General features: G+C 43.0%; 1 protein-coding gene across 1 annotated transcript in view; it reads right to left on the bottom strand.

Moving 5' to 3' along the window:
- The window catches only part of LOC306712455 (phospholipid phosphatase-related protein type 5-like), a gene marked incomplete at both ends in the record, with an annotated part of 70,101 nt that overhangs the window by 24,868 nt on the left and 31,331 nt on the right, over nucleotides 1–13,902 (bottom strand). The window contains one exon of the mRNA XM_079181752.1: nucleotides 2,751–3,001. Coding sequence (XP_079037878.1) covers nucleotides 2,751–3,001 — 251 coding nt within the window. The remainder of the gene's footprint in view (nucleotides 1–2,750; nucleotides 3,002–13,902) is intronic.

Here is a 13,902-nt window from a genome sequence, read left to right as displayed (position 1 = left end):
TTGGTAAGTGAAGTTCGTTTGTTACAGTTGCTACTGTTCATTTGTCTATCGTGGCGTTTTTATGAATAATATTTGAATGGCTCGTGCTCGTGTGGTGGAATGCGTGGATCTGCTGCAGGTCTGCTGGATTGATTTGTTGCTTTGTTGTCATATGAATATATGCGACTGCTCTTGTGAGTTTGTCATTGTGTTACATTGATTTGGACTATATTGTCCGTTAATGACGCAGCGTCCCGTCATGCTCGTATTCATGTATCTGCACATTTCATTTCATTTGTCAAATGTTGCAGTGTTATGTGAATATGCGGCTTTTACACGAAACAAATAATAACCCATAGCTGTGACGTCATAATGAGGTTATTAGAAGTGGAGAACAGCACTGAAGGCCCAGGTATAAAATCCACGGCCCGCCACTGTTCAAAAGTTATGAATCCAAAGCCTATTTAATTGTTTGTATTCAGTCTTTAGATGATGCTGCTTGCCTGTACTAACATATAGATACAAGAGTATAGAATATCTGACATCTGATCCATCCTCAAGTCTCAGTATTCTCAAATCTGATATCTGTTAGGAGACCGTCACCCCCTCAAATGAATTCTGGGAAGCGTCCCAGTCTCACTGACACTTTCTGTGATCTATAACTGGGCCTCACATAAGACAATCGAGTGAGAAATGAATCGGGGAGATAACTGCGATAATCTTATTAGATATCAGAGAGATTAGATGCAAGGTCACACACACTAAGGCCCGCGGTGGAAGGGAAGAGTGCAAACACTTTGACATGACGAGGAGAGGAAGAACCTGGTGCACGAAACCTAGCTCTGCAATAATAACCCTTCTAACAGGATCTACTTGGGGTCTGGATCAATCTCTATCTGCGTATAACGTATGAACAATTTGCGCATGCCTTTTAGAAGAAAACTCCAACATCTAACTCCCAGAATGTTCTACTGTAGATCAAGGTTTGGTTTCTTCACGTGAAAGACATACAGTCACACATCCACTAACTCCAACTTAGGTTTTTAGCAGATTTTGATAGCAACACTGAAGTGGAAACTGAGTGGAAGCTGAGACTCCTGGGATTTTGCCCTTTTTTATGACTATATAACTGTATCTGAAGCTGGTGGGTCAACAGCTGAACCAGCTGCTTTAAAACTGATGGTGCAGCATTCTGTGTGCAAAATCAGTTTGGGCTGAATATTATTTGCATAAATATACCACTAACATTCTCAAACATACAAGAAAGAGTCATTTGGGAGAGAGAACTGGAATTGCAAAACACTCTCTTGGTCTGATTTCCTGTATAATCTGTTTTGGCAGCCGTGCAATAACAAGAAAATAGAATAACTTCAAGATAGGATTGTTTTACTCACCTCTCAAGCCAGTATCTGAATGACATTCAGCACCTACGTATATTAACCTAAACACTCCTTCAATACTGTGAATTTGCTCGTGTTTGCATTAATCCAATCTTTCTCTTCAGTTCTTCCTGAATGCCAGTGGCAGTAAAGAAGTGGGCATAGTTACCATGACCTCACACATTGCTTTGTGAACTGCAGATTTGTAGCCTCGAGTTCTGCATTTTGGCCGTCGCCATCTTGTTTTTTTGCAACCAGAATTGACAATGGATGAAGCTAAGTACAACCAAACGCTGAATAAGACTTTTTTTGAATGCAACCAAAAAGGTTACAATGAACTTTCATGAATTAAAAACACACTGTAAAAGGGTTCACTTTTTTTTTTAACGAAAACATGGACAACACCCAAACTGGACAACGCCGTGGTAGAAACCTGTCAAAAACAAGGTAGCCCCGCCCTAAAGCATCCCCTGCTTTATGGTCTGTTTGACTCTAAATGGACCATCATTTACTAAATGAACATCATGCTGTAATTAAGAAGACTTGAAACTAGAGATTGAGACCATAAACTCATGTTTACAATGTTTACTGAGGTAATAAATCAAGAGAGAAGTAGAGTCATTTTCTCATAGACTTCTATACAATCAGAGGAGTCGCCCCCTGCTGGCCATTAGAAAGAAGTTTCAGGCACTTCCTCATTGGCTTCACTTTTCAGAGGTTGCCGCCTGAGCATGAGAAGACATATCCATGTGGTTTCCATGTGGCCGTCATCCAGGAATTCACAGAACCATAGTTACATTTGTGACTTATTTTAACCTAGCTTCACACAAAATATCCATCCCTTTTCAAAGGCAATTGAAAGGAGTAGTTCCACATTTTTGCGAAATATTCTTATTTCTGAAAGTTAAATGTTCAAATTGATCACTCTCATATCTAAATATGGAGCTATACCCAGGAAGCAATCAACTTAGCTTAGCATAAAGACTGGAAGCAGGGGGAACAGTTAGCCTTCCTCTTAGCTCTAGCTCTTTGTTGTTAATCATTCATAATGATGTTCACAGCATTTGACTACCTGCTTACGAGCTGTCAGATGATCAGAAATAGTAAAAACAAGTTTGTCCAGATTACACTAAACTGCTTATTTGGGGGTCAAACTGTGAAATATTTGAAATATTAAGTGAAATATTTCTAATTCTCTCTTATTGCATAGGAAAACTCAACTTCAGTGAGTACAGATGAAAGATGGGGCAGACAGTGGCTCTTCTAAACTGTTTACAATGGACAGTTTGGGTCATAATTTTACCGTCCCCTTTGTTTTCTTTTCCACATAAGTTTGGCCAACTCGTCTGATCAGTTCTCACAATCCCAGATGCATGAAGAAGAATAACTCACAGCCAGGTAGAGTGCAGCGTAGACACTGAGGGCGGCCTCCTTGGATGGGAAGGTCTTGCGGGCACGCAGGATATCGTCCTGGTTTCCGGTGCAGGCCTCCTGGTGGCTGATGTAGCGCAGGGCCTGCTGGCAGCCCAGTGCTGTGTAGTTGGGTTTACAGACCGTCAGGAAGTAGGGCGCCAGGTTTCCTGTCACTACCTGGCCCGCATTGACAAAGATATCAACGGTGAAGAGGCCGAAGGTGTAGACTCCTGGGAAGAAAAGAAGATGTTAAGAGGGATGCATGGGACAGATGAAGCTTGCATCAGCAGAATGTTTGTGAGTAGTAGTAGTTCACTACTGAGATCCATCAGCCTAGACAAAGATATTTACCTGAATAAGATTATTTGCAGATTAGAAATTATACATCTCCTGGTCCTGTTTTTCAGGAATAAAATCTTCTAAATCCTCTAAAAAATGTCTTCTAGATATTCACTAAAAAAATATCACTACTGTAGCCAACAAAGATGGCCACAAAATGCTTAGGAGACATAAAATACATGATAGAAATGAATTGAATCCCTTAAGCTTTTGTTTAAATTTACCCAAAATCAAATGACAACATTTTTTACAAAAACCTTTCTTTGTCAAAAGACTAAAACTAAACCAAAACCTGTACTAAAATAAACAGTTTTTCATATGATGTCATATTAAGGTACTTTCAGACAGCAAGGAGGAACAGGTCACTGTTTTTGTCCTACTGTCATGAAATCTTCCCGCGGAGGGAATGGTTAGATAATCGACATCTTATTTAACATCACTATTGGCTCGAACCGGTAAATCCAATTTTGAAATTGATGTTGCTCCAAGGCCATTTTTGTTAATTGATCTGTTGTTTCCTGCAGATGTCAGCATGTTTAATCCAGTGAACCAGTAAAATGAGCTCATGAGTTGTTTTCCTATAGAGGTTTCTATGACTGCCATTGTTACAGGGTGAGTCACAATCACCTGAGACAGCGCTGTTAAGATAGCCGTGCACGTTAATGAGCGCGGCAGCATCCTCTCTGTCTCTCCCGGCTGCTGCCTCTGACCTCAGTGGGGTCACTCTGAAGGCAGACGCAGCTCCCACTGACACACCTTTATAGAGACTACATGTCTGCATTCCAGAGCTTCTACATAGAACCAAGAAAAAAGGTTACTAAAGCTCTTGGAATTCTGGGAAAAATAAGCTAAACTAAAAGAAAACCAAGATTTTGTACAAAATACATACTCTTAACATTATGTTATAGCATCCATTTTTAACATGGTAAAATAGCATGGGTCAGCACTTTTTTTATTCTTATGTTCACTTATCTGCACAAAATATTGTTGCTAGACAAGAGATTATATCATATTTTTCTTCCGAAGCTGTTCCACCATGAACGACTACAACATTCTTCAAACCTGTACGTTTCTCTCTAATGTGAGATAAAGAACACAGAGTTACCCTTTAGTTTTAGATATCATTTTGTTAACAATCTCAAATCCATAGTCACCCAACTACACAGGCTGAGAATCCTCATCTTGCTTTGTATGAAACATTAAATCTCCAAGAGTTATCTTGTGGAATGAATAAGTACATGTAATGGATTCCTCTGTGTCACTGTCTATGCACATAAAGACACTTAGAAATGCACTGCTGAGTAAAATAACAAATGAAAAACAGATGTGAAATATTCCATTCTGTAACAGAAGCCTCAGAGACAGTGCTTCCTCTCTCCGTATGTCCCTCCTCTCACCAGTCTCCTAAAAAAAGACACATCGTGTTGAGACACTGGCAAAGTGCTTCATAAAACATCAAGGACGGGACATAAATCACTCAAGCAATTTGTCTTAGATTCCCTCCAACACCAGACGCCTGTTCATCCCACAGCAGAGACCTGCTGATCCTCACACCTCGTGCCGCATTAGACAGGTACCAGGAACTCAATCCCTGCTCCTCACCCGTACCAAACACACACACACGCTGTGTGTAACAGTCACCCAGGTGCCACCGTCCATTCTCCGTGCTCTGAACCAAACCAGCCAGGCTTTACGTCTCATGATTGAAGGGCTTTAACAGGAATAATTGCTTCCCTCCTACGAGAGCCCGGCCCTCTGTCACACTGTATTACCAAACGGGCGCTTAGTCAGACAACTCTATCGTACACACACACACACACACACATGGAGAGAGGGTTTCACCACAAACACACGCGCACACACTTCCAGGCTGCATTATGTGCTAGTGCAACAATAGCAGCTTTTTCCAATCACTGTCAAGTGTTTGTGCTGCTGCAAACTAATTTAACCCGAGCTTTGAAGCGCCTTTTAGCTGCGAGACACTAGTGAAAATGGGCGGCGAGGCGTCACGGCTGTGGAGCAAGGCAGGCCTTTTCATCGTCTCTCGCACGAGTTCTTGTTTTTTAATGTCTTAAGTCTTCGCCTCCACTCGCTCGCTTCCCGTCAGCCACAGGGAGGAGCGGGGCTGAGGCTCCAGATGCTGACAGGTCCATTTTCCTAACAAGCATCAAAATGCTTTTGTCCAGGCGTTGTGTGACTTGCTCGCCGCATGGCGCACGGTTCCGGCGCTGTCCCACTTTCTGCGACACGAACGTGGGGCACTCCGCCCTCCCTCCACCCTGTCTGGCTTTGCGAGCACAGAGAGGGACGACTGAATTTACTTATTAGAGCATGAATCTAATCCAGTTTGTCTGCTTCAAACAACACCATGATCTGCTGCAGAGCCACGCTGTAGCCGTGTAGCCACGCATGCTTGTTGGATGTATTTCATCCTCCTGTCTTGGTGTGTGTGTGTGTGTGTGTGTGTGTGTGTGTGTGTGTTGAAGGGTGAGCAGGGTTGAAGCAATGCACCTCTTCTTTGATCTGGTGCCAACATCTCCACAGTGCTGCAGTGGGATGAACGGCCCAGTCAGTCAGGAAGTTATCACAGTATCTCAGACTCCTTGTGTGCTCGCTCTCTCACTCACACACCCACGCGCACGCGCACACACACGCACGCACGCACGCACACACACACACACACACACACACACACCATAGGTGGAGACATCACACACGACCGGGCTGACTGGTGCCTATGAAGATGTGATGAAACAATTAAATAAATAACGTGTGTATTCATTATTCAGTGATATAATGTATATAATAATTTGTATGAGACAGGGCTGTGTGTGTGTAGCGAGTGTGTGCTAGAGAGAGAGAGACAGTGGATGTGCTCAGAGCAGACAGGTGTTTTCAGAAATCAGCTTCACATATGAGGGGAATTCTACAAGTCTTGAAGAATAAGTGCTTCCACACAGTGTTTGGTTCCGGTTAAAATGAACTCCGGTCCGTTTGCCCCGTTAGTTCCCTTTGGGTTCCCTTTGGGCTTGTGGTTCAATCGAAACCCTGGTGATCAACTGCCGAAGTGAGACCGCCTGAAAACGTGGTTTGTTTGTGGTGTGAAAGCAACCGAACCAACCACAGGATTTTATGATAAATCTGCGATCCTATCGATCTGTATTTAAGACCATGTATATGAGCACGTCAGCCCGGGTTTTTTGATTTAACGGCTCAAAAGCTGTTGAAACCGCTGTGCTGGTATCCAACTCTGTGCACTTTGTCAGTTCATTAAGTCCATTTAAAAGTGTGTGACAGCAATAAGCCTCATGCACGTGTCCGTGCGCAGCCCGAGGTTTCACACCACTGACCGGGGAGCGCTCAGAGGGGCTTTTGTACATTCTGGTCTCTACCATTATTAATCATAACATGCATTTGATTTGCAGTCTAATAATTCTAATAATGTGTGTATTCAGTTATCAATCAAAGAACATAAATATACACATCAGGTGGCAGCATGATGGGTTGTAAATACATTTGCTCACATTGTCATAGCAATAAGATGTACACATTACAATCCTTATTTTTAGTGTTTGCAGTATTTCAATAAATACAATAATATCGATTCATTACTTTTATGGAAACACTTGGCTGTATCAAAATTCAAAGTTCACCAAACACATTTTAATGTGGAGCTCTGACACAGGAACTGATGAATGTGTCTAGTTTGTTTGGAACAAAGTGAAGCAAGATACGGATGAACACATGAGGGAGGAAAAACTGCCACGATCAAACTCAAGCTTTTAAATGCAGAAACACAGCAGCAGCAATGAGCGTGGAAGATTCCCATTCTGAGAGATAGTGATTAGAACATGTTCAAAGAGCGCTCATGGTGCGGAGCAACCTTGGGAGGCGGGTCAAACCCCACCAGAGGAACGTTGGAAGGACGTTTCTGTGCCGAGTGGAATCACACTGTCAAGAGCAGAGCTGTGGTGCGTTCAGCCGCCATCAACACTTTGAAAGCTGCTCTTACTGGCAGAGGAGTGACAGAGATTATCAAACGTTAATGCTGAGAGGTGGAGAGGGAGGCAGGGCACTTCTGTGGGACTGTCGCCCGTTGATTATGGAGGACAGCTCGGTGAACTTAGCTGCTGTGACAGACTGTCGTGTGTATAAACAACACAGGCTTTTGGTGATTCATATGTAAAATCAAGAATGGAGATGGCAGTGGCAACAACATAGTCACCACAACTGCACTTTAAAATCCACCGACAAAATGTTTGTGTTCTTTTCTTTTGGAGATACTTCACGTTCATTCAGAAAATCTGATGCTTTCAGGTGGAGCTGAAGAGTTGATCGCTACGTCATGCAAGCTCTGCTTGGTTGGAGTCCAATATCTAGTCAGTAAGTCAGCAAAGGCTGTAAGAATTCACGGCGCTATGATTAATGATCAATCCATCTCAAATGGCAAATGTCTGGGGGCGAATTGACAAAGAACGGATTGCTGCGGCTGATAGCACCACGAACTGTGCATCCATTATCTGCTCCGTCTCAGGGTCCGATTCTCCAAAGATATTACGCTGATGATGTTACAGCGTAAAAGCATTACGTTTGCAGCTGAGTGCAATCTGCCCTTTTTTTCATCTGATTGCAATGATCCATGTGGCAAAGTAGAGATGCATTGGTTGTGAGTCGATTCTCCTCTCTTTTCTTTGTGCCCATGAACGCCTCTCTGCAGCAGAGCACACACATGCGGGTGGGTGAAATAATACATCATTAATGAGAAATTATGAATTACATTCTAAGAGTCTTTTAAGACATTTTATTGAGTTTATTAAATAAATGCAGCGATCCCACCGCAGTAGAAACGCTTAGTGCGTCTTCCCATTGAGAGAGACTTACACACGAGGCACAGCAGCGTCACCTTATTGATTATTTAAATCTTGTATTCTAAAAATAAATTCAATCATGTATTTTTAAAGTTGACATGTAGGGAAGCTTTATTAAATTAATTTGCCATTCCAAAATAAATGAGTTTGACTACACAGTCCTTATGAATGTGCTTAATTTACCACCAACTCTCAGACTAATAGTAATTTCACTGTAACTGCGTGGGGCTATTAGCTCTGATTTGTGGACTGTTTTGAAAGGCTGATTTGCATTGAAGGGGGCCAATTTTGTACCAAACGCATATTACCTCATTTAAATAGGTGCAAATAACACAGGAGCACCCAGATGCTGATTGCTATGCAGAGCAGTAAGGGGTGCATTTCACCCTTTGCATTTCTTCTTGTCTTATTTGTGCAGGTTTATTTGCAGCAAGAGCCACAAAATGTGCCCCCGAGTGTTAATTTACACTATTCCTTTCCACACTGGTGTTATTATCTAAACACGTAGCTTCTGAAAACTTGGGAATTACTTTTTTTAAAGATTTATACAGAGGGGCCGATATGCAACATTTTAAGTCCTTATCAATACAATAGTACTGTGTAAAATAACAGTGCTTTGTGTTCCTAAAGGAATAGCCTCACATCTGCTTAATATTTATATTATGTTGACTCTTTTACATAATGCCACTGAATCTAAAGTTCAACAAGCCTTGAAATGCATGAAGGTAAAAAAACACAGAGTGTGAGGGAGCGCCACGACCCTCGGCTGTGTTCTAAATTTAATCTTCCCCAAACAGTGCAGCCCCTGTGAGTCATTATGCAAAGCAACGCCAGGCCTGAGTGAAAAGGGGAGTGAGCTGTGAGAGCTGAGAGATGGCCGGGCTCACACGATGCCGCACTGCCCTCCGACAGATGTAAACTCTGGCAACGAGCATGTGCAAGCATGCGCTACACGATGCACATGAATGCACACAGTTGGGCGCACAGACACACACGGAAACGCATACACGCAGCCCGAGCACGCACATGGAACATGTCACACTCTGACATTAGCAAAGAGAGGCAAGAGAAACACCAAAGAGAGGGTTCTGGGAGCAGCTGGGCTGAAAGAATTCAGCTTCTGTATGACAGCTGTAGGACACAGCAAAGCACTCTGGGTGGAAGAGTAACGGCTTTGCACTAATGCTGATGCTACTTTAGACGTCTACCTTAAATGACATTGCAGAAGGACATATTGTATATCTTCACGCACTACATGTATTTGACAGTTCCAGATAAAGATCTTGAAATGAACTGTGAGTAAAATGAATGAAGTTCTCATGAAAGCAAACAAAGAGAGGCCTCCTCTCAGCTTGAAATGGGCAGTGATGGCACATACTAAACACAGCTGGGGGTTTCCCCCATCTGCCTCACCATCTGTGTGGACGGGTTGTGTCATCTTCACTGTGAGTTTTTCACTAAATGCATCCGTGGCGAGTAGATATCGTCGTCCACTCTTCGCCATTGTGTCCCTTTGTTCTGGAAACACAGCTATTTGTGCCAAACGTGTTGTTGAGGTCAGAAGGTTCCAAAGTAATGCAAAAATGCATTCCATTGAAAAGTGTGAAAAATAGGCTGTGTTCTGCTCTTTTTTTTAAATGGGAATGTTGGTAGTTTGGTAAAGTGTATTTGCAGGCTAACATTTGCTCATTATCACAAAACGTAAGGCTGTTGAGAGATTTCACTCCGTACACAGGAAGTTCCACCTCATTGGCGGGCGACCAGGGCGACTGTGGCTATGACCCTAGAAAGAGGAATGCATCTTGCCCTGATCTCTTCTTTGGGATCACTAAGATCCAGCTCAGCAACCAGATGGAAGTTCTAGGACTATGCATTGACAGAAAACTACAGTGGACCAACCTTCCATCTAAAATCTGTGAATGTGCAAGACAACACCTTGGAGCCTTGCAGAAGTTGGCCTACAAGCTTGATCCTAGAGGCAGAGCCAACATCTACAAAACCCAGGTCAGGAGTATTATGAAGTACTCCTGCCTTGCCTGGATGAATACCTCACAATCCACTCTCATGCAGATAGATACCATTTAGACAAAGGCACTAAAGGTCATTGGTTTTGTTGAGGACTATGCCCGAAAGGATCGTGCCAACACCAAGCTGAACGATCGTGCAGCCACTGTTCTTTTTAAAATGCATACTCCAACCTATCCAGCAGACCTGAAAGCACTGCCACCCTCAAGGCTCCCAGGTGGAACCACCAGGAGGTTACCACCGCAGGGCTAACACCAAATGCCTTGACGGGAGCTATCTCCACTCTGCTGTAACACCATGGGCAGCCCTCCCCCTGCTGATGTCAGACACATCCCATCAAGTAGTGTTCATGCCTTCAAGAAGAGATTGAATAAACACCTCCTCAGCATGAGACTGCAAGCCTAAAGCGAAATGACTTCAAACAGAAACAAATCAGCTTCATATATTTCTGAGTGGCTGCAGATCTCTGAATAGTATTCATGAAGCTTGATTCTGCCAAAGCAAAATAATGAAAAACGTGTAAAGTGTTGCACCATTAGCATCAGACACTGCCCCATTTACAGAGATTTTAAAAACAGGGGAGCCCCAAAGACTTCTTGTTGTCTCTTTCCTCATTCTCATGCTTCGTTTCCTGCTCCCCTAGAACTCAGCTGGATACCCGAGCCCTACAGAAGTGCTGGAGGCCGGCCCCCAGCCAACCTTGAAAGAAAGAAACAAAGAAATCCAGTCTATGTTCTAACAAAATAAAAGTGAGCAATAAGCTGCCGTCACTTTTGAGCGATCGCAACTGAGAAAACTCGAGCAGTCCAGGGGTGGTGGTCCAGTGGTCCAGTGGTCCATGGAAGATTTGGTACTGATCAACCCACTTCCCCCTCTCCTCCAACAAAACTTTACCCCTGGCCATCTGAAACATCTTTACTTTTTTCCTGTGATATTTGGGTTGAAGCATAGAATAAGAGTAAGTAGGAATTTTAGGGTAGACCTAAGGTCAATATAGAAATATTTTTTTTACTTCACAACAATCTCTCAGCTGCTGAGTGGGGCATTAGTTCAATTTAACTGCTTAATGTTGAAGTGTTCATCTTCATGGTGGCCAAACGCTGTATTCATTCATCATAACATTCATTCATTCACTGGTATTTTCATTTGTTAGTCGTTGTGTGTGTAGTTAATAGTTCATTATACCTTTCATTGATAAAGAGGTTAAGTATTTTGTGTGTGTGAAGTATTATGGTCACTGTTTAAGAGTCGAGGGCTCGGGACTGATTGAGACTAAATTCACTATTTGGCTATCGTTTCCCTTTTTAATGGGTGGTGCGCGAGGTGAATTTAATACAAGTTTAATTATGTTACTCAGCATAAATACTCACTCTCCTTTATATTTTGTACCAATTAATGTGGTTACGCTACAATGTAGCGGTTTGATCAAATTGAAACCAAAAAGGTATCCCACAAAGGATAAAGGCAATCTACCTTACTGTTGGTTAGAAAACAGGCTTGTTCATAATTCAGCCCAGTTCCTCTGCAACAGTCCAGTTTATAACGGGAGCACAAAATTCCACTTTGGGATTAACAAGGTTCTGGTACAACTCAGTTCAGGTCATCAACAAAAAATACTCTACTTCGGTGTTTATCGGTTGTCTGCTCAATAGTTCAGAAACAAACAATCAACAAACCCCGAGCACTTTTGTTGAAAATAAAAAAACCAAGAGGAACCAGGCTTTCACCGACTCATGATACTGTGGTGAAGGCTTAGGCAGCTGCTGCTGTGTCCGGTGGCGTTTTTAGTCGGATCCTTGACAGATCGTCTACCTTAAAGGAATGACGAGGAGATTATCCGATCCAACAGGTTCACAGGGCACACGCAAATTCAGACCCGAAGCCCAATGTGGATTTAATACTGGTTCTTCCCCTGCGTTCAGACGCCATACTGAACATTTTGTCTCATTTCAAAAGACGTAATGGGCCGGACTTAGGGAGAGAGAGTAAGAGCAAACAACAACAAAAAACACACTATAATACTGTCGTAATCATTTTGCATTATGTGGTTGTAAAGTCTTTATGGCAAATTACATTCTTACAACTTCAAGAGATTAGCCCTCAAGAAACAAACAGCAGGTTCCCAATTAATTCCAGGAGTAGCTTGCACATCACAGCCTCAGCCAATCAATCTTCAGCTGTGAATGGGAGGCACTCAGCTCCGGTGTTGCTTTACCAGCAGGTGCAGGTTGAGCACTGCAGGGCAGACAAGTCACTATAACATCCTCCAGGTCTAACATCCAATGCCCCCTGATCTCCCTGACACAAATCCCTCCACATGTAAGTCCAATCAACTCAGGAGGCCTTTGCCTCCAGGGCTCAGAGAGATGCTGGCGAGCGACAGCGTTTAGCCTCACACGGGAGCGCGGCAGCGCAGGGAGACCGAATGGCTCAACACAGTGCAGCCGAGTCCCTTCATTCATTGGTGCTCTCGCACTGTGCCAACAAGCCTGCCAAAAGTAGTTATCAATAGCCATGGATCAACTGCACCATAAAACACACAGGCAGACACACTGTATGTAATGGGATTTCCAGATTGTGTATGCTAAATTGTGCCTTGTAATTTGGGATAATTGCTGTTGCTAATGCTGCTGTAAAGAGGCACTGACAGCTCGCCACAGACCCATTAGCTGATGTTGGTATTGTGAAGCAAGGGCTGCACCTATTATGCAGTTTGCTTCAGTGAGCCATAAGCATTAAGTTAAAGGACAGAGGAACACTCGCACCCCTCCCAATAACATTAAAAGACAATCGCCTCCATCTCTCTCTCCATCTCCAACTTCTCTCAGTTGAAAAAAGGGCCACAGATGGGAAAGGTGAAGTATGTCTTCAGCATCTTCCTCTAAAAATACTTTTGAAGGAAATTGTTGTAGTTATGGCCATCTTACATTTTACTCCCCAAAGTAGTTGCTCTGATCATCACTAGAATAAAATTCTTGAGGTCAAGAACCACTAACAGACAAATGATCAGACAGGTTACAAACCTACCAATTGTTTATCTACGTTATCAACACCATTTTACTTTGAGGTCAAAGTGAAAATTTGCCCTAATGAAATGTTAATAATCCCTCATTGCACAAAAGAGTTATGAGCGTCTGCATTCTGTAAATGTTGGGCGTCACAGTGGCCTAGGGTTTGAAGACAAACCTCATGACCACGTATTAGCAGTGGTGCATCATTCCTGCTTCACTCAACCTTCCTCTGCCAGAGTATAAACACAAGGTTAGTTGAAAGGCAGGAATCAGTTGCATAAATATCCCTCTAGGTCTCCTGAATAAACTGTGTGAAGACCTACTGTGACAGAATAACACTAGCATGCTCCTGGCTGATTAAAACGTGAGAAATCAGCATTTCATCTGGAGTAGTTCACCAACTAGCACTGCGAGTAGTTGCAACGTCACCAAGCTTCTAGGCAACTTATCTGTGCCTGGTCTGACCAGGCATTTAGTAAAGTAGTCCAGATGTCCTTCTCCACTATGTCCTCCAGTTTTTCATGGGGGATCCGAAGACACTCCAATTGTAGAGAAGGTATGTATGCACCACATGATAGGAGTCAAGCTGAACGAGAACAACCGTAAGGTCAGAGAACTCGGCCACAGACAGATGGACACTGTGTCCTAACAGCAAGTCTATCGCTACGTCATGTAAACAAACTCATGATCAGGCTGGAGCAGTTACCAGAAAACACATGTTTTATATTGTGATATTTACTGGAAATGACATACAATATGTACAGCCAACAGCAAGTAGGAAGAATTCAGCTGGTGATCTCCCTCCAGCCACATGCCTCCTTATTGAGGTTTTTATAGTGAAATGAGGAGGTATCGTACAGATAACTTCAAATGAAGTGTGTGAACTCG

The sequence above is a fragment of the Pholis gunnellus genome (assembly GCF_910591455.1).
Source record: "Pholis gunnellus genome assembly, chromosome: 20".
Classification (NCBI taxonomy): Eukaryota; Metazoa; Chordata; class Actinopteri; order Perciformes; family Pholidae; genus Pholis; species Pholis gunnellus.
The sequence above is the reverse complement of the archived record's forward strand: the minus strand, read 5'-3'. Positions and strand labels throughout refer to the sequence as shown.